Source organism: Dermacentor silvarum, chromosome 4, assembly GCF_013339745.2.
Source record: "Dermacentor silvarum isolate Dsil-2018 chromosome 4, BIME_Dsil_1.4, whole genome shotgun sequence".
NCBI classification, from domain to species: domain Eukaryota; kingdom Metazoa; phylum Arthropoda; class Arachnida; order Ixodida; family Ixodidae; genus Dermacentor; species Dermacentor silvarum.
The window spans coordinates 232,226,817-232,249,004 of record NC_051157.2 but is presented as its reverse complement, the minus strand read 5'-3'; the positions used below and the strand labels follow the sequence as shown (position 1 = coordinate 232,249,004).

Sequence of the window (22,188 nt, the reverse complement as noted above, 5' to 3'; positions counted from 1 at the left end):
GAAACACACGACAAGCTTCGCTCACCCCCAGCTCCTCGACAGGAAGAGGGGCTACTTTTTTTTTTTTTTTTTGCTTTGACACAAATAGGAGACTGCATATATGTCATAAAGTCCGCGCTTATCTTATCATAAGCTAGCCGGTGATCATGCATTGCTGCACTCCGTGACTGGTGCTGCGAACGCAGGGAGTGAGTGAAACATGACGTGTTGTGGCCACATATGTGCGGATATATTTAACATGCCTCTTCGAGGCTTCGCGTAAAGCCACAATAAAACTTCGGGGCGAGTAACCCCGACTTCACAAATATGCTTTTGCAAGAGCAGGAGCCTATATTTAGCGCCTTTCGGGAAGCTTATTCAGCGACTCGAGCGCAAACCTTTAGTGGAATCTTGGTCTTCTGCTTTCTCCGAAAGAAAGTAAGATGCAAATTTTCTTGCAGGTGTAAGGAAGAATACGAACGCCATAGCGGGTCACGCTCTCCAGCCATTTCTAGTGGGTCGATCCCTCCTGCGCTTTCCTCGAGAAACGCCGCTCGTGCTTAGAGCTCGGACCTTCAAACAACGGACAGCCCAAATGGCTGGTGTCTAATAAACGCCTTTACAAGTGGTGGAGGTTATGGTTATGGACGCTAAGCTTTGCCGCCGACTTCGGACAGTCACGACGCCCCTTTCTGGACTGTCCCTCCGCACAGACAGTGCTCAGCATATCCACCCCTTAGCGGCTTGCACTGCTCGTGTTATTTGCGACCTTCTGTACGCCATAGAATTCATAATCCTCACCTCATGTTTTCATGACGTTATCCTCGGCTGGGATTTCCTCTCGCGCCACAATGCCGTTATCCATTGCGCACGGGCTGAAATGGAACTCTCGCCGTTATTAGATTTGCCGCTCACCGACAATACTTCGCTGTTGAGGAAGCTACTTGTTGAAGACTACACTCACGTTCCTCCCAACACGTCAACGGTCGTGCCCATGTACTGCAGTGGCCTCTCCGACGCTGTTGCGCTACTGTCTCCATCTGACCGCTTTCTCACCCGGACAGGCCTGCTGCTACCTTTTGCGACAGTGGCCATCAAACAGGGCTACAGCACCATTTTCGTTTGCAACCCGTTTCCATACTCTGTGATTCTGCTCCGAGGGCAATGTCTCGGCCATGTACAAGCGATCGAAGACGTGCAAGTTATAGACCTCCCCGATGACCATTGCTGTGCTAGTTCCAGTGCGCTAACTGCTCTTTCTACATCTGAGGGACCGTCCAGTGATGTGTTCGGTTCTTCTATCGCCGATGACCTTACGCCGGTCCAGCGATCTCAACTTTTGTGCCTCTTAGAAAAATTTCGTTCTTCTTTCGATGTCGGGCAACCTTCCCTAGGCCGGACATCCACTGTTACGCACCGCATCGACACTGGCTCGCAACCGCCATTGCGGCAACGACCGTATAGTGTATCTCCTGCAGAGCGTCGTGTAATCAATGAACAAGTCGACGACATGCTTCACCGCGAGGTGATACGACCTTCCAACAGTCCATGGGCATCCCCTGTCGTCCTCGTTACGAAGAAAGATGGTTCTGTGCGGTTCTGTGTCGACGGCGCCTCAACAAGATCACACACAAGGACGTGTACCCTCTCCATCGCATAGATGACGCCATTGACAGTCTACAGGGCGCAGAATTATTTTCGTCTTTAGATCTGCGCTCAGGGTACTGGCAAGTACCCATGGCAGACGCCGATCGGCCAAAGACAGCTTTTGTAACACCCGACGGCTTATACGAATTTAACGTAATGCCTTTTGGACTTTGTAATGCGCCCGCAACTTTTGAGCGCATGATGGACACAGTTGTGCGCGGCTTGAAGTGGCACACATGCTTGTGCTATCTTGACGACGTTGTTGTTGTTTTTGCGCCGGTCTTCACAACACACCTTCAACGCCTACGATGTGTTTTGACGTGCTTAACACACGCTGGCCTTCAATTAAACCTAAAGAAGTGCCGATTTGCTGCTCGGCAGCTGACAATACTCGGTAACGTCGTATCCAAGGATGGGATACTCCCAGATCCAGCCAAACTTCGGGCCGTCGCCGAATTCCCTAAGCCAACGTCTGTCAAAGAATTGCGCAGTTTCATTGGTCTGTGTTCGTACTTCAGTCGTTTTATTCGCAATTTCGCCGCCATCATCTCACCCCTGACGAAAGTTCTGTCACGCAACGGGCCCCTCACTTCGTGGTCATCCCAGTGCGATGAAGCTTTCAGGAAGCTCCGGCATCTACTTACGTCTCCGTCAATTTTGCGCCACTTCGACCCGACAGCTCCTACTGAGGTGCACACAGATGCCAGCGGCGTCGGCCTCGGTGCTGTTCTTGCCCAACGCAAACAAGGGTTTCCTGAATATGTCGTCGCTTATGCAAGTCGTACGCTTACGAAAGCTGAGACAAATTACACTGCGACGGAAAAAGAATGCTTGGCCATCATCTGGGCTCTGACTAAGTTCCGGCCTTATTTATATGGTCGTCCATTTGACGTAGTCACGGACCACCATGCACTATGTTGGCTGTCGTCCTTGAAGGACCCCTCGGGTCGTCTTGCTCGATGGGTACTTCGCCTGCAGGACGATGTCCGCGTGCTGTACCGCAACGGACGCCAGCATTCTGACGCCGACGCCCTCCTGCGCTCTCCGTTGCCTGACAATGCCTGCTCCTCACTTTCTGAGATTATTGTTTCTTCGCTCGGACCTTGACACCATCGCTTCTGATTAACGCAAGGACCATTGGATTGCCTCCCTTATAGGCTTGCTTTCTAGTTCGTCGGCACAACCAAGCACTCGCACGTTGCGTCGCCAAGCACGTCATTTGGCCATTCGCGACAACCTGCTGCACCGACGCAGTTATAACCCCGACGGGCGCCAGTGGTTGTTAGTGGTACCCCGCAGTCTGCGTTCCGAAGTATGCGCAGCTTTCCGTGCTGATCCACAGTGTGCACACTCCGGAGTTTCCAAGACTTACTAGCGCCTTCAACAGCGGTATTACTCGCGCGGGATGTACAGCTACGTTCACAAGTTTGTTCGCTCTTGTCCCGATTGCCAGCGCCGGAAATCTTCACCCCGCCTCTCGCCGGCCGGTCTGCAACCTTTACCTTGCCCTACCCGGCCGTTAGGACGCATGGATTTGTATGGGCCCCTTGACGTCGGCTGGAAATCGCTGGGCCATTGTGGCCGTCGACCACCTGACGCAGCTACGCCGAAACAGCCCGGCAGCTACAGCGCGCTCTGTTGCCTCCTTCCTGCTTCGACGATTCATCCGTCGAAGGGCGGGCGGGCGTTCATATGGTGAACGTGTCGTGCTTGTTTTGGATCTTGCCCTCGTTGTTCCTTAGTATTCGCAGCGTGTCCCGGGAGACCCTGCCGTTAGCATGATTACGTATCGCCGTTTGCGAGCATTCCTACGTATAACAATTCACTATTGCCGCACAGAGTAAGCAATTATCTACTTTTGTTGTAGATAATTGTTTTTCTCATGTTTTCATTGTGGTTTGTTATGTCGTTTAATGTTTGTATACTATTCAACTCTTGATCTGATCATATCTTGCATGTAATGTGTACCCTTGCAGCTATGCATATGTGGTTTAACCACTTTTAACTTTTTACACTGTTTCCATTTTTCTTCTTTTGTATCTCGTGATGACTGTTCTCTCCTTTGTTATTCGCACTCAGTGTTGTGCCCATGGGCCCTTTGCCAGCCGGGCATTATTTGCCTTCTCGCCAGCGCCCTGTACAACTTGTACACGATTGTCACGGTTGTCATTTGCCTTTTCTTGTTTTGTCGTCCTTTGTTGGAAAGTGTGATTTGTACGGGTTCCAGAAGGAAGTAGTTATTCTGGTTTATTTCTTTAACCGAGGTTTTCAGCAGCTGATTTATTTAGCTTATGTCGCAAGGCGTTGGTTTGTGGTGTTGTCGATGCTCGGAATCGAAATGAATGTACGCAACAATGACGAAATTGAAGTTATTGTTTACGAAACAGTAACAGAAATGGAAAAGAGAATGTTGGTATTGGAATGCAAACGACGCTATCTTTTTACGACGTAGCTAAGCGCTTTCTTCGACGCCGTCTACCTCCGCAATATTTCGTTCCGTGAGGCGCACTTGCGGAGCGCTGATTGCGGAGCCATTATCGGTGGCAATTACTGTCGAGATTTTGCCAGCGCTGCAGAAGCGGCGCCTGCCGTGCGCCACGGCAAACATTTTTTCCCTGCGAGAAATTCTCTCGCCGGCGCTTTATCGGCGCCTGCAGGTGACGTTCCCGAGCGGCCGGGTAGATTAGGAAACGAAAAATGGCCACGCGGGATCAACGGTGCGTGATCGACGCGGCGCGCTTTGTTCGCGGCGGCGCAATAATTGCGTCGTGTACGACTTCATTTTCTCCCCAACGCCTCGTCGGCGCTGCGAGGCCTTTGTCTCTCGCGGCTGCGGCGCAGGCGTCTGCCGCCACTCTGTGGGCGCTTCTTTGGGGCGAAGCATTCAACTTCGCGCTGGGCATCCGGCGTTTGTCTGCGCCGCTCGTCCTCCACCGGCTGCACTCGGCGCTACGCTGGCGAGCCCCGACTTGCCTTTTCCTTGTGTTCACCTCTCGGCTCAAGAGAAATGCATATGGCACGCGACGGTAGCATTCGCAAAGCCTTTGCTTATTCCGGGCGGGCTCTGTATTGTCGCTTGTGGGGGAGAACTGAATCGAGAGGCCGGAGTGGGTGTTTCCGGCGAATCGGGAGTGACGGGGGCCATTGGAGGCCGGTTGCTACTACTACTCTGAAATGGGCGTCACGTAAAAGAACAGCTGAGTGCACCATTTTTAATATACCATCTCTTTCTGTATGACGTTTCTACATGTGGAGACTTATTTTCTTAGAAATCCGTGGTGCGTGATTCCGCTCGCACAATTCAAAAGCTGAAGACGTTGATTGCACTTGAAACCCCAAAATACATTTTGTTAATCAACGAAAACCTACTAACAATTGCCTATTTGAATTACCTTTGGCCACATTTAATAATTGCGCTTCTCCTTGTTAACAGCATTTTGTGGCGCTTGTGCCTCTGCGTTTTCCAGTGATCGGTGTGTCTATAGGTTGGAGGCTGCATCATAACGACCGAGTAAACATCTGTTCTTTGTGCGTGTGTTTTGTCCCACGTGTGTCCTTCATCGATTGGCGCCATTGGAACCGTAACTCGTTCAAGTTATCCACAGGGTTGTAAATTTCACCTCGGAAAGCTGCCGAGAATCTAGAAACGCGAGCCCGAGAAATAATTAGTTCTTAACAGAGTCGTGACCGTTAGCTTAACGCTAAGCTTGAAAAGAAAAAAAATCGGGTAAGCTTTATCAGGGACACTGATAACACTGTTTTGCGGACGGTGTTTGGGCACTAGAGTAAATAAATTACTTAACAAAATACACAAGTTGAGTTTATTCAATCATTAGAAAGGTTACGTGCCTAACTTATGTTACAGCTAGTTAGTGTCTTACTAGCTAGATGGTTGGGGCTGGTTACACTAAATGGCTTGCCTCACCATGCAGTGTTTGCGCTCCCTATGGATAAAGAAGAGAATGGACTCGTTCCGCCGTGGTGTTTGGAGAGCTGTTGGTGTAGCTGCCCGAGTCGCCTCACGCCATATCTGGACCCTACGTGTCGAACGCAGGGGGCTGTAGCCGATAAAGCGCGCCATTTCTGCAAAAAATTGCGCACTTGTAAGCCTTGTAACTCCCTACGAGTTTGAGTTTCATGGATTACACAGTGAGCTCACTCAAACGCCGCCATTCCCGCGCAAATGGACAAACGTACTGGCGAGCTCTTTGAACGCGAGGCTAAATTTAGCTCCGATTGCGGCATGCGTGGTGTGACAATATCTGCGCACACGAGACAGACATGATCGTGTGTTCGATTTTTCCCTCTATGCAAGGATGCAAAAGCCAGGCGCGTGGAGCACAGTTGCAAAGATAGAAGCGATAATGCTATAACACGTTTTCGTTACGTGCGGCTTTAGCAACCGACCACCTCTGACGGACGTTAAGGACTTTTCCCGTTAGAAAGCGTGCAAGCTTTTCCATCTCCCAGTGCTAAGATACACGGCAATATTGGAGATTAACAACAAAAAAAAAAAGCTTGAGAAGATGAACCTCATACCCAGCATTATGCAACGAAAAATGTTACAGCGTAACCTTAACAGGCAAAAGGGTGTTTAACTGAGTTAGTTGATTCATTCTTCGAGGTTTGTAGCAGCATAACATTGTGGAACGCAGACACAGAAAGGAACGAACAGACGTGGACGTGGCTTCACTTTCAACACTGATTTCTTTATTGAAATTCCTTTTCAAGCATCTTTCCCAAGTAAAAACCGAAGATCCGTTCAGAATTAGGGACTCTGAAGAACTAACCTCCGGTTAAATAAGTACGATATGATCGATTTGTACGGCTTCTCGGTTGATATCGAAGAAAGGTATTATGCAATACCGCACGCGGATTTGATGGCAGAGACCATAGAGCAACAAGGAGCTATTCCATTTCAAAACTCGGTAGGAATGTCTGTGGATGCTTTCTTGGAGCAGTTGAGCGCCTATCTCGGGGCTACAATCGGCTTGCATGATGGAACCATGTTCGTCCAGAAAAGGGGGGGGGGGGGTCTGCTTCGGATCTAAAGTAGCACCACTCCTGAGTGATATTGTACTTGGCAGCATGCGACAAGAAAATTCAAAGCTCCATCAAAGAAAGGCGCATCACCTCATTACGCAGCGTTGTTTCAGTGAAGCCCCGTGCCGCGACGTCTCCTTTGTAGAGTTTTCGCCGTTCAGCCGCCACATTTCTAAAGCTCTAAATACGTCTCTTGCTTATCTCGACTGGTGATCCACTTTAAATCCAAGCGCTTCTGGAACCTCACTGGGCCGCATTCCATTAGGATGTGCTGAGTGGTCTGTGGACTTTTGCTGCAGCATACACGTGCCTCATCTGGTTGCGAGTATTTGCTGCGCTGTGTTTTTGTCCTTAGACAACCAGCTTGAGCCCCAAATAGCAAGATTTTCCATTCTAATTCATTCCGTGCCGTTCTTGCTCCATGGCCCCTTTTGTTTCCATTCTCCGCATCCAATTCGCTGTCTTTGTTTCTCTCACTTTCTTTCTGACGACTCCTGGTTGTCTATTTACAGTTTAGATTATCCTGTACTTGGTTGTCAACTGTCTTGACCTCTTCCTCAATACTTTGTCCACTCTTTTCAGATACAGATACTTGTGCACTTTAGTATCCCATTTACTTTGATCGAAGTTACTGAGTCTTTCTTTAAAACAAATTTTGCCATACGCTTCTCTGACTTCAAAAGTGGCTCAACCCATCTCACCCTACACTGTCTCCTTTGTGGTTTTACCGTGGGCACCCAAAGCCAACCGGCCTACCGGTCTTTGGTTAACTTCCAACACTGACAAGAGGTCCGTATTTAAGCAGAGAATGGCATTTGCGAACGTCAGCGCTGGCACCGATACTCCTTTCCAGATTCCTAAAAACCATTTCTAGTCATGTACCAACTAGCCTGACAACAGACGTTACTAAAGCTGTTTTATTTTCATCAAGAATGCTAATCGTATGAAGCAGCCATTTTCTCGTGTGCTTAGCTTGATTGTCTGTTGGTTTCATGTGGTTGTAGATTACACGTTTTCACGGTACCGCGGAACAAACGACATGGGTACGACAAGTGAACTAGTCACACGGAGCGCTGAATCATGCTATACCAAATTGCCCGAACTTATGCCCTGCTCAAAGTTCGCAGAAAATATAAGTTAGGGATGTATAGTCAGGCAATGAGGGGGTTATACCGTGCATTCTTGCTAATGGGTGACACTTTTCGCTGTCCTCTCGTCGGTGGACAGTTCGCCATTCATTACCCATGTGATAATATTACTAAAGTTATTACATCGGTGAAATAATTCAGCACCCTTCACTATTTTTTTTTACTTCTATTCAGTACCATTCAGAAACTCTTTTCTTTTTTGCTGTGCGTTACTGCATTTTAAAAAAGACTGCAGGAATCAGCGACTAAATTACAACGGCAACTGAATGCACAAATGCGCGCATTTAGGGCAACGTGCTGAAGGGCGTGGTCTCTGGAATGACTTTGCGTTTCAACGTTACTCGGAGAGCCTCAGTGTGTCAACATCCCCGGAGACTTGTCGACGTGCAGCCCATTAGCGCATCTGTCAAAACCACTGCACAAGGTTCTGTCTCGCTGCGTATCGTTGCAGGTGAGTGCACTTCTGAGTGGTGCCATGGAGTGTCCGGACCTGGCTCGTCGACTGGGCTCGACTCCCGAGCCTCGGGAGAGCGAGGACGACTGCTCCGCCGGTGTAGCCGCATGTGACCCCCTGGCGGCGACTGACTGCTTGGGCGGGGATCGGTGGCACGACTGCTGCTCCTGCTGCCTGTCTGCGGGAATGCTGGGCTCTTCTTCTCTCACAGCTTGGGTATTGTGCTCTGCTTCTTTCCCTTCCTTTCGTGCATGCTCTTTTCGGGGGACTGTGGTTATTGCGTTTCACTGACACTGCCCGACTAACGTACGAGGTGTTGTTTGGCCTCGCAGCGCTGACGGTCATGTACGTATAAAAACCTCCACTAATTTGGCTTCCCTTTTCTGTCTTTCCCTGAGGGGTGCGAGGGGGTGCCTGAATCGGCCGCTCATAGGAAGGAAGGCGTGATGTAAAAGGTTTACTTACAGCTTTGTATGCAATGCTCCTTATCGGTCGGTCGGTGCGAAATTAGTTGATCAACCGAGTGTCTCCAGTCGGTCAGTTACACGGCAACTGTGAACTTTAGAGAAGCGGGCATACATTTTAAAGAAAAGGCACGCTTCCGCATGCCTCAAGTACGAGTAGTCGCTGTTCCCAAAACTGCTAATAAACGAGGTCAATTTGTCAAAGAGCCGGGCGAAGTTCGATAAGAGGCAGAGCGCGGAATCGATGCCCTACGCCCGCCAGAGACCGGTTGCTGGGTGACAAGGATGGAAGGGCTCCCGTACCACCTTTCCTCGAAGATGTGCACGGTGGAGCAGGGGAGAAAGGACGGAAAGACGCGACGGAGACAAGCGCTGACTTCGAACGTACTACAATATTGTCCTAAACACACATACATAACCCTAGCACGAAAGCACACATTGCTTTCTTTGAAGCGTCAAAAACGCCTTGGAACGAGTATGGTACCTCCCAGTAAAAATACTGCCGAAAAGAAGAACTAGTAGGAGCGCAGATACTACGATCGCAATGTTTTACCTTTTTCCCAAAGAGCGGGGCCGGTGTCCCGACTACGGAGAGATGGCTCATCGCTGCACCCCGCGGCGGCCACGGTATGTAGTACGCTCAGCAGGAGCAGCTATGCGCAACTGTAAATGCACGGAAGAGCTGGGGTGCACGCCCGCGTGTTCCGGTGGTGTGGACAGGTTTTGTCCTGCATGGATATTTGGTAGATCGGGAGTTGTAGCACTCAATATGAAGCCCGTCTTGCTGCCGGCAGCGAGCGCCCACACTGACGCACGTCCCGTGTAGATGCTAACAGCCCTTTCTCGCGAGGCACGGCTGATATAGCGCACGCGTGGCCTGAGCTTAACATTCCCATAGTTCGAGGCTAGTTGGGTTCTCCAGACTAATTGAAATTAGCGAGACCCGACGGCTATACGACACCGATAAGCAGTGTTTTCATTCCCTACGTGGGTGGGCTCGGCGGAGTGCGAGCAGACGATGGTTGGCTTGTTTTGCAAGTGCGCAACTCTCAACCAAATGTGAAGCGCACGCTTTCGCAAACATCACGCCTGTCCCGTTCATTACTTCAACTATTATACGGAGGAAGAAGCGCACTGATCCAAACACGCATCTTGTATCCGCCAATGGCAGCGCTCTATGTGAATCTGCCATATGACCGCATATGGCGGCCGTCGGCAGCGCTGAAACGGGTGAGGAGCCTCTCTTGAAATGAGAGCGCTTGAGGAGAAGTTGACCTCGTGCTTCGCTTGTGAGCTCCACGCGCAGCTCAAGGGTGCAAAATTTGGCTGAGACGTTGACAGGAGCGTATGCTATCGGCGGTATCTGTTTTTTCACCAAACTTGAGGGGTGCTTCAGGGCCCCTTTAAAGTAGCTCAACGCAGATACGCGTGTCTGCAAGGTTGAGTGTCACACATATTTACAGAGAAGACCGGTAGAATGGGATAACGCTGGGAGCTTTTTCCCCCGTGGTGGAGGCGGTGAGTGCGCATTTTTCGGACAACGTGCGATACCGGATATGCCTAGGCTTCAGCCTCGCATGGACAGCGGGACTCTTATGGCTACTAGAACTGCCCTTAGGCGTTAAAAGCCAAGGTGCAACATTTGAAATGGCCCGCGCCCAACTGGAGAGCTTGCCGTGCGCCGCCTAGACGTCCAGGAGCGAAATTCCACAAAGAGACTGATTTAGCCTTCCCCTTCGTGCTCGAAATGGTCTGACCCGTCTAATGGTCTGAGTTTGTACCTTTAATGTGCCATGCACAGAAATGTACAGTTTCGCACTGTTTATATTACTATTATTACTAATAGTATTATTACTATTATTATTACTATTAGTATTAATATTATTGAAGATGCGCATATGGTATGCGCATATTCATATCTTCAAAAGCAGTCAAAAGCCATAATTTTCTCGGTGGTTATTTAAAGAATGAAGAACTGCTATAAAGCTTAAAGACCATGAAGTCAGAAAAAGGGGTTAAGCTGGCCTAGATAAATGGAAACCTGAATTTAGGCGCTGTTGTTCTCTTTCTCTGCACATTTTATTACAACAGTGATTACTATAACCACATTGAACAGGTTTAACCAAGCGTGACACGTAATTCAATATGGTATTTCTGGTGATTCGAGCGCTCTTCCGAAAGAGCGCCAAAGATCAAGATCTTGTTTGCAAACATAGTGATGTTGTTTCGTACTTGCCTTTGCCGAACATTTATGTTGTGTATTTAGTGTAAAAAATGCTTCTACCTCAAGTAAGCTTCCTTCGGAGTATGCCATTGTTTTCAAGTGTCTGAAGTGACGCAAGCCTCCCTTTCTTACGGCGCCGGTGGTATCCCTCTCATACTGCCCACGACATATGGAAGCATACTTGTCCCTGTTCTCACAGGATGCGTCGGAGAACTGGAACAAGTACAGTTACCCAAAGCCCAGTGCATTTCTTAGTGCTTGGAAGGGAGCACGGGTAGTGCCCGTACATAAGTCGGGTGCCAGAAGTGCAATTACTAACTCGACGTACTAAATGCTGAGCAAATTGCATGCTGACGAAGGATAGTGCGCTAAACGAGGGACGAGAAAGAAACACGACACGAGTGTAGACTATAGCAACCGTGTCGTGTTTCTTTCTTTCTGCAACCGTGTCGTGTTTCTTTCTCGTCGCTTGTCTTTTTCGCGCTATTCTTCGTCACTTACTAACTACTGGCCTATATTTATCCTCTGCGCTGCATCTAAGGGGTTTCAATCTGTGTTGCATGCCCTTCTTACTGCTAATGCTAAGAACATTTTAATAGATGAACAGCATGGCTTTGTGTTAGGGCGCTCCACAACAAAGAACTTGGTCACATTTAAGACCCAAGCTTCCAGTGTGGTACATAGTAGGAGCCAATTAGACGCTGTTTACTTTGGTCCAAGTGAAGCATTTGATGTAGTTTGCCATGAGTTCCTCATTACAAATCTCACGCAAATGGGCATACCTTCTTCCATCACTGCCCATGTATCTAATTACCTGGGCAGTGATGGTAATAGATTGTGATTCGTTGTCATTCATGGGCAGAGCTCTGTTAGCTATGAGGTGACTAGCGGAGTTCCTCAAGGATCGGGTCTGGGTCATTTTCTTACTGTTTGTGACTGACAATTAGTCTGTAATTGAACACGCTTCATTCCCATTAAACTTTGAGGACTTCAAGTTATTTAAGACTGGCAGCAGTGTTCGTGACTGCATTGGCCTCCAAACGGACATTTTTTTCACTATCAAACTGGACCAAAGACAATACGCTACTCACGTTCGCTTCCAAAACTGTGGTGTTAAGTTAGACGCAGACTACAGGCAATGTGTGTAATATTTGTACATTCTTCGTAATGCTCTATTGCCAAGGATTCATGAAATGAAAGATCTTGGTGTGCACTTCGACGAAATGCTACGCTTTTTTTCCCCACGATAGGTACGTACACTTTGCGCTCTTGGCCGTCTTTGTGGTATATCGCATGAGTATGCTACTGTGTGCCTTCCAATACTGGTGTATGCCTCGGTATTTTGTGGCGGAACGTGCAAATAAAATTCTAAGGTAATTAAATGCGTCCAGAATAAATTGATATGCATTTTCAAGTACCGCTTTTGTTGTTCTGGCGACCATAGTTGAGCGCTTTTAGATGTACCTCAACTTGAACCTCTAAAATCAAGATGTATTAAATCAGACCTTTTGTTCGTCTATAAGGTGGTCGATGGCACTGTAGATTGTCCAAAGTGTCTTAATTAATCACAGTGCAGTTTGCCGTGCCACGAATGTATTCCAAGCAAAATTCCGCATTTTCTGCCCGGCTTTGTTTCACTAAAGACTGTCCTATGACTCAACTAAAAAAAAAGACATGTAATATGTATTCTGCCTGTATTAATGACATGGTTCAGCTTTCATGTCCTGCATTGTGGTCGGCAATCATGCCGCATGATTTACTCCTTACGCCTCCTCGTTTTGTTTTGCCTATTTGTTTCGTCTACCACATTTGTTATTTCTGTATTGGGTCTTGTGTAGTAATTTTCAAGTGCGCCAGTACAAAGTCTTCTTAGCTGTTCCGGGGCACTATAATACATTTTTTGATTGATTGATTGGTTTAGTATATTATTATTATTATTATTATTATTATTATTATTAGTATCATCTAGTTACAAGTGCTTGTGATTCTCGCTTGTGTACAGGGGGCATTAGCCTGCAGTGCCTTTTTAAACAATTTCTTTATTTTTATATTTCTTGTATTTGCCCTTTTGCTTCTCTCGGAATTATATGAATAAAGTACATAAATTTTTTTAAGCCGGTTTTTAAGCCGGCCGTAATTTGTGCCGCGAACCGCAAAACCTCGCCGAGCTATGTGGTCACTGGGTTGCCCCATACCAGCTGTGTGATAGCTTCGCAAGACTCCGCGCCTAGAAACTGCGCGCCTGCTCGGCTTTCCATAAACGTTCCGTGTAGCAGGTGTGAAGGCGGGATTGCTAGTGTGCGGGCGGTAGTAACAGCCATGGGGATACCGAGAAAGAACCGCACTCCCTAGGAAGAGACCGCTTTCCGGGAATCGCGCCGCTTGGCCAAACAAAAATACAGTCGCCGGCGTCGAGCTGATCCTGCACAGAGAGCCGAGGAAGCCTTAACCAAACGACGGCGCAGAGTCGAAGCTGCGCCTCACTTCTCCTAGGTCCGGCAACGCTCCTCCGCCGCCGCGCCAGCGATGGCGTCACTGGGCGTTGCATAGCGCAGCTTGCAACACCGACACCGCGTTCCAATGCCGACACCGCGTTCCAGCAGACCCGCTCCGTGAATGCGGTCGCCTAGCAATCACTTACCCAGCTTAGCCCAGCCATGTCATTGCTTCGGGCTGGAATTCTTGCTTTGCTTAGTCATCACAACACTTTGTAAAGCTTGGCCATGACGTCACACTGATTATAAAGATCATGTCGCCGCTACGGCGACACACACGACTCTTGTAGACTTCGCACTGAGTAAATGTAACATGGGACGGCCGAAGAAGTACAAGACTTCCGAAGAAGAAGCCGCTCAGCTGGAAGCTCGTCGTGCCGCCAGCCGAGACCGAATGCGGTGATTGCGTGCTAATCAGGAGTATCGCGTCGAAGCCGCTGCTGTTATACACGCCAAGGCTAGTAAAACCTGGGAGAAGCTAGTTCGATCACCAGCTCCGCTGTTTACTCCAGCCTTGCACCACTATAGTGCAAGCTGGCCACTTTTTTTTTCGATCAGTCGTTTTTATGTTTCAAAACCAAATAGCTTACCTTGACGAAATCCAGTGAAAATGCACCCTACTAATAAATCTGAAGTGAAGCTCATAGATTTGTCGTGAAGCTCAGCTTTGCAATCTGCGGTTCTGCATTCTGTCAATCCCTCGGCTTCAGTGGGCGAGCTGTATGTGAGCGTGCAGTCACAGATCTATGCAGATGCGAGAACGCAATTACAGAGGTGTGTTTGACGTAACTTGCATCATTGTTCAGTGACTTCTGTGGTATCTCCTTTTCTAACTGTGCTTGCTGAAAGTTTGCTGTGTTTGAGGATTAGAACGTTTCAGCGGCGCATTTTACGCTGTTGAACATTCGGCACGACAACGACTTTCGCCGCTTGCAGTCCGCCGCATCGACGTTTCGTGCGAACCTGGCCTTGGCCACGGAGCTCCGCAGTAAGGCACCGGAAGAAAGCACCTTGCTTTCCTTACAATTAACATATCGCTAGCGCCCTCCCTCGGGAAGGCCTCTTAATCTATTGCGCCAGTGGGGCTAACTGAAGATTGGGATGCACGTGGCAGTTGTTGGCTGGTCGGTGAAAGAAGATGACGTGTCAATGCTCGTGCGAGCTCGCCTGTGTGGCGTAGTGTTGGTCTGTGATGCATAGTCTGCCTGTGTGGCCATGTAACGTTTTATTCTTCTATTAAATCACCCTCTTGTATTACGGCTTGTGCCTGAATCACCGACTGGAAGACGACGTTAATATTTGAGAATTTTGTTGGTTTGTTACACTGTGGCTTTAAAGATGAGAAAATGAAAACGAGGTACGAAATACCTTTCGTCGAAAAGTCGCTTTCTCGCATATTAAAGGGCAACACTTCCCCTGGGCTTGGCGTTCGTCGTCGTTTCATTGCCGGTTATATTAAGGGGAAAGCGATGGCTGATGGGTCGAAAATTTGACCTCCCGGAAAATTCAGTGGCACCAAAATTTACGGTGTCACCATTGATGGCCGAACCGACGACCTTTGGTGGCAGTCGAACCACCTTTTGCGGGAGAAAACAAGTAATAGAAAGTAATGAATGATTCATGGAGCCACCATGTGTTGGTGGCACCAACAAAGATTGTGGGTTCGAGTGCCTCAATTTGCTCTACCTTAATCAAGATACACTTAATTAAGGCACTTGAAACCACGACCGTTGGTGGGAGTCGAACCCACGATCTTTGGTGACAGAAAACAAGTAACACGAAGAAACAACACATTCGAATTAATGTCTTGAGTAATTTACTGAGTGTCTCGTGAGTGCGCAAGCTTTCGCCTTCATCCTTTTTGGCGTATGCTAAAGCGACTGTCAACTTTATATATATATATATATGTATTTATAGACAACTTGGGGCACTCAGTATGCATGCAGTCAACTTCGGCATTCGGTATGTACAACTGGGCCGGTATTTTGTAGCGATGCCTTTCGGATACTAATGCCTTTTCGCGCTTGGTCAGTGGTTAGAGCGACGGTCCGCTCACGTTATCAACGGGATCAGGCGGTCGTGAGCGGAGCATGAGAATACTACAGGTTTTCCCGCTCAATTTAATCCAAGCGCCACCGAAAATAATCCAGGCGCCAGCCAGTTTAATCTGAGCGCCAGCATTTTTAATCCAAGGGCCAGCAATTTAATCCAGGCGCCACTACATTTAATCCCAGCGCCATCCGAATTAATCCGCGTGCCAACTGATTTAATCCTTGCGCCAGCTATTTTAATCCAAGTGCCACTCATTTTAATCCCGGTGCCAGTCAGTTTACTCCTCTTGGCAATTGATTGAGGAACGAATAATTCTTGCAAGAGATATCGTACCAGGCGTCACGAATGCCGTCGATTTATTGACGTCATCACTGTATTGGTGTCATCACTAAGCTAGCACAGATTCCACGCATCAGTTTCGTCATGGCTGCTTCAATCACTTAAGTGTACTTTGTATATCACTCATTTCCTTCCTTTTCGAGTCGCGTTTCCGAGTGACAAGAGTGACTCACATAAGTGAGTCACCATCGCGACACACATTGCGCTACTCGTGTTGTATCATGTCATGCAATTTCCTTCTCTATCGTCACGCATATTGATCGAAATGGATTGCAAGGGTAAAAAGTTGCTCACCATTACTCAGCCACTTATAATCACTAAGCGACACATGAGAACTCACTAAGCTTGTACTTTAGCACGCACTCCTATACTCCCGACATGCATATCAAACGAAATGGTTCTGAGACGATTAGCGCCTGTTGTTGAGTTACATGATTAAGTGACTAGTGACTCACTCGACGTCACCACCGTCGCTCCCAAGCTTCGCTCTGCTAACCTGCCGACATCCATATCAAACGAAATGGTTTTCAAAGGGCAACATCCTGCTCATTATCACCCTGTCAAGTGTCATGATCACTAGTGACTCACGTAACGTCATCACTGTTTTTACCCAACCTTGAACTCTCCTAACCTGCCGACATGCATATCAAACGAAATGGTTTTCAAAGGGTAACAACCTGCTCACTATCACCCTGTCAAGTGTCGTGATCACTAGTGACTCACGTGACGTCATCAGTGTTTTTACTCAACCATGAACTCTGCTAACCTGCCGACATGCATATCAAACGAAATGGTTTTCAAAGGGTAACAAACTGATCACTATCACCCTGTCAAATGTAGGGATCACTAGTGACTAATGTGACGTCATCACTGTTTTTACCCAACTCTACTAACCTGCCGACATGCATATCAAACGAAATGGTTTTCAAAGGGTAACAACCTGATCACTATCACCCTGTCAAGTGTCATGATCACTAGTGACTCACGTGACGTCATCACTGTTTTTACCCAACCTTGAATTCTCCTAGCCTGCCGACATGCATATCAAACGAAATGGTTTTCAAAGGGTAACAACCTGCTCACTATCATCCAGTGAAATGTCGTGATCACTAGTGACTCACGTGACGTCATCACGGTTTTTACCCAACCATGAACTCTGCTAACCTGCTGACATGCATATCAAACGAAATGGTTTTCAAAGGGTAACAACCTGCTCACTATCACCCAGTAAAATGTCGTGATCACTAGTGACTCACGTGACAGTCATCACTCTTTTTACCCAACCTTGAACTCTGCTAACCTGCTGACATGCATATCGAACGAAATGGTTTTCAAAGGGTAACAACCTGCTCACTATCACCCAGTGAAATGTCGTGATCACTAGTGACTCACGTGACGTCATCACTGTTTTTACCCAACCTTGAACTCTGCTAACCTGCCAACATGCATATCAAACGGAATGGTTTTCAAAGGATAACAACCTGCTCACTATCTCCCAGTGAAATGTCGTGATCACTAGTGACTCACGTGACGTCACCACGGTTTTTACCCAACCATAAACTCTCCTAACCTACGGATATGCATATCAAGTGAAATGGTTTTCGAAGGATAACAACCTCCTCAATATCACCCAGTGAAATGTCGTGATCACGAGTGACTCACGTGGCGTCACCACGGTGTTTGCCTAGCCGTGAGCTCTTATAGCCTGCCGACATGCCTATCAAATGAAATGGTTTTTAAAGGTTAAGAAACTGCTCACTATCACTCAGTGAAATGACGTGATCACTAGTGAGTCACGCGACGTCACCGCATTTGCACCCGAGCATCAACTCCCTTTATCTGGCATGCATGTCAGACAAAATTGTTTTATAATGCCAGGTCACTCAGTAACACGACGTCATCAGTAGTGACTCGTGCGACGTCACAACGGTCATACCCGAGCATCCACTCTTCTCACCTGCTGATATGCATATAAAATGTAAAGGTTTTCAAATTGTAACTGGTTGGTTGTTGTTCTTGAGTAACAGTATTAAGTCACTACTGACTCGCGCAGTTGCCATAGTCTTGCTGAAGCATATATTCTCCTAACATATGGCGACACGTATAGCAAAAGAAATGGTTTTCAAAGGGCAGGTAGCGGCTCACTATCAATCATTAACATGACGTGATCACTATAGTGACTCACGCGACGTCACCACGTATGTACTCAAGCATATACTTTTCTAACCTGTCAATACGCATTACAAAAGAAATGATTTTCACCCTGTGACTAGTTTCTCGATATTATTTAGTAACATTATTAGGTCACGTGGTGATTCACGGGAAGTCACATACCGTGAGGTGGGCTGTTTATGCAAAGGTGTCAGGCATACGAAACGAAATGGTTTTCCTATTGAGATAGATGCTTACTGTTACTGCGTCGCATGACGTTATCAGTAGTGGCTCACGCCACATCACCAACCAGCAACTGACCAGCAACTTCTTCATGCTATCGACCTGCATGTCAGAGTGTAAGTCAATGCAATTATATTTTGTTGATTGCCGTGGGTAAGTCAAATATAAGGGGGGAAACTAGAGACTATCTGAATCTCAGACGTGTGTGGCTCAGTACGCATTATTTTTTTACCAAACTCAAGGATGGAGTGCCACAAGGTCACCTACAAAAGAGCGTCGTGATGTATCCAATAAGACATCTCCCTCGACAACAGAAGTACAAAAATTTGGCGAGATATCCTGAACGAAAACATGTCATTTATTCAAGGCGGTATTTGATTGCAATACCGTCCAAGGTACTTTCATGGTGGGTTTATACACACAAACCGAGAACAACTACATGTCCTCCTCTCTGAGCGCAGCTTGAACAAAAGAAAAATTGTGCCTATCGAATGCCGCGCAATCCACGCGCTGAACAAGTGGCATTGCGTGTTGTGCAGCATTGACAAGCTACGAGCGCCTGTGCTCCTTTTGTGTGACTCCTTGTGGAGTCACCAGCACTGAGTCGCGCCTCTCTCTGAGGTACTCTTTAACTTGGCATTTGAATTTGGAGAAAACTTCTTCAATTGGATTAAAAAAGGACTGTATGGAGGCAGCCGCTTGATGGAATGGTTCGAGCTGACCAGATTTGCCTGTTCAGCGCGGTTGTGAGCGGGAGCGTTGTGGAAAATGAAGACGGCCTCTGTGTCCGGCTCCTCTGAGTCAACCTGGGCAGACAAGTCGGCGAGAAACTCATTGAACACGATCCAATGGACCCTTTCGACAATGCGCCAGTGCAGCACGCCGTTAGCCGACATGCAGGCGATGATGTTGTTGTTTGCACCTTTTGTCGAAGTCGTCGTCTGGAGCGCTGCCATGCCCTTTTTGGCGCGGCCGAATTTCCTTGAACACCATATATTGTAATTTGTTTCATCGATGTAAAAGCGGCAAACCCGAGGACCATTCGTCTGCAACCATTGCGCATACTCTTTTCGTTTGCTCTTCACGTCGGAGCGGTTGCGGTCCACTGGTCTCTGGGTCGCTAGCTTTACAGAGTAGGTGTGTGCGTCGAGGAGGCGGTCAATAGAAGTGGTGCTGATTGTGAGACCAGGCATTTCTTCTTCAACGGTGCGCATTATCTGTTTCAACGTGAACGTTGGATTCTCGTCCACAGTTCTTGTTACGAAGGCGACGACATCGGCGCCAACCTTTCTGACGCAGCCCCCCGTTTTCAGAGAAACTTCACGGTCTGTCGCGGCAATTGACCTTGCAGTTTTTACGTTTATGCCGAGCGTCGCGGCGAGTTGTTTCAAATTTCCGCCGCGCCTAGAGGCGTCAACGATTCTTGCTCGGTCGATGTCAGACACCCGGTTCTTTTTCTTTCGCGGCTCATTTCGATTCTTGAACGGAGGACCTGGCTTTCGCGCGGCGCTCGCCTGTTCGTCTTTAGGAGGCCCATCTTCCATGGTGGTCAGCTCAGGTAAACCACGAGCACAGCAGTAACACTAGGAGCACAAAACAAAAGGTCAGACCGCCACTATTACGGAGGCGCCGGAAATGCTGTCTGCTAAATCCGCTTGCTTACGACGGGGTGTCGTCTCGCACCCTAGTTGCTCCCGAGTTGATGCTCGGGTGCAAATGCGGTGACCGCGTGTGACTCACTAGTGATCACGTCATTTGACTGAGTGATAGTGAGCAGTTTCTTAACCTTTAAAAACCATTTCATTTGATAGGCATGTCGGCAGGCTATAGAGTTCACAGCTAGGCAAACACCGTGGTGACGCCACGTGAGTCACTTGTGATCACGACATTTCACTGGGTGATATTGAGGAGGTTGTTATCCTTCGAAAACCATTTCACTTGATATGCATATCCGTAGGTTAGGAGAGTTTATGGTTGGGTAAAAACCGTGGTGACGTCACGTGAGTCACTAGTGATCACGACATTTCACTGGGAGCTAGTGAGCAGGTTGTTATCCTTTGAAAACCATTTCGTTTGATATGCATGTCAGCAGGTTAGCAGAGTTCATGGTTGGGTAAAAACCGTGATGACGTCACGTGAGTCACTAGTGATCACGACATTTCATTGGGTGATAGTGAGCAGGTTGTTACCCTTTGAAAACCATTTCGTTTGATATGCATGTCGGCAGGTTAGGAGAATTCAAGGTTGGCTATAAACAGTGATGACGTCACGTGAGTCACTAGTGATCATGACACTTGACAGGGTGATAGTGATGAGGTTGTTACCCTTTGAAAACAATTCGTTTGATATGCATGTCGGCAGGTTAGTAGAGTTGGGTAAAAACAGTGATGACGTCACGTGAGTCACTAGTGATCCCTACATTTGACAGGGTGACAGTGAGCAGGTTGTTGCCCTTTGCAAACCATTTCGTTTGATATGCATGTCGGCAGGTTAGTAGAGTTCATGGTTGGGTAAAAACCGTGGTGACGTCACGTGGGTCACTAGTGATCACGACATTTCACTGGGAGATAGTGAGCAGGTTGTTATCCTTTGAAAACCATTTCGTTTGATATGCATGTCGGCAGGTTAGCAGAGTTCAAGGTTGGGTAAAAACCGTGATGCGTCACGTGAGTCACTAGTGATCACCACACTTGACAGGGTGATAGTGATCAGTTTGTTACCCTTTGAAAACCATTTCGTTTGATATGCATGTCGGCAGGTTAGTAGAGTTCATGGTTGGGTAAAAACCGTGATGACGTCACGCGAGTCACTAGTGATTACGACACTTGACAGGGTGATAGTGTGCAGGTTGTTACCCTTCGAAAACCATTTCGTTTGATATGCATATCGGCAGGTTAGGAGAGTTTATAGTTGGGTAAAAACCGTGGCGACGTCACCTGAGTCACTAGTGATCACGACATTTCACTGGGTGATAGTGAGCAGGTTGTTACCCTTTGAGAACCATTTCGTTTGATATGCATGTCGGCAGGTTAGGAGAGTTCATGGTTTCGTAAAAACAGTGATGACGTTACGTGAGTCACTAGTGATCATGACACTTGACAGGGTGATAGTGAGCAGGATGTTGCCCTTTGAAAGCTATTTCGTTTGATATGGATGTCGGCAGGTTAGCAGAGCGAAGTTTGGGAGCGACGGTGGTGACGTCGAGTGAGTAACTAGTCACTTAATCATGTAACTCAACAACAGGCGCTAATCGTCTCAGAACCATTTCGTTTGATATGCATGTCGGGAGTATAGGAGTGCGTGCTAAAGTACAAGCTTAGTGAGTTCTCATGTGTCGCTTAGTGATTATAAGTGGCTGAGTAATGGTGAGCAACTTTTTACCCTTGCAATCCATTTCGATCAATATGCGTGACGATAGAGAAGGAAATTGCATGACATGATACAACACGAGTAGCGCAATGTGTGTCGCGATGGTGACTCACTTATGTGAGTCACTCTTGTCACTCGGAAACGCGACTCGAAAAGGAAGGAAATGAGTGATATACAAAGTACACTGAAGTGATTGAAGCAGCCATGACGAAACTGATGCGTGGAATCTGTGCTAGCTTAGTGCTGACACCAATACAGTGATGACGTCAATAAATAGACGGCATTCGTGACGCCTGGTACGATTTCTCTTGCAAGAATTATTCTTTCCTCAATGAATTGCCAAGAGGAGTAAACTTACTGGCACCGGGATTAAAATGAGTGGCACTTGGATTAAAATAGCTGGCGCAAGGATTAAATCAGTTGGCACGCGGATTAATTCGGATGGCGCTGGGATTAAATGTGGTGGCGCCTGGATTAAATTGCTGGCCCTTGGATTAAAAATGCTGGCGCTCAGATTAAACTGGCTGGCGCATGGATTATTTTCGGTGGCGCTTGGATTAAATTGAGCAGGAAAACCTGT

At 47.6% G+C, this 22,188-nt stretch overlaps 1 protein-coding gene across 4 annotated transcripts in view; it reads left to right on the top strand.

Moving 5' to 3' along the window:
- Positions 1–22,188, top strand: part of LOC119449313 (protein O-mannosyl-transferase Tmtc3) — a 731,059-nt gene that overhangs the window by 68,583 nt on the left and 640,288 nt on the right. For 3 of the 4 annotated variants that reach the window (XM_049666409.1, XM_049666407.1, XM_049666408.1), the window contains exon 2: positions 8,269–8,487. The exons of the other annotated variant lie outside the window; for it this stretch is intronic. In XM_049666409.1, coding sequence (XP_049522366.1) covers positions 8,269–8,487 — 219 coding nt within the window. The remainder of the gene's footprint in view (positions 1–8,268; positions 8,488–22,188) is intronic. 4 annotated transcript variants of the gene reach the window in all.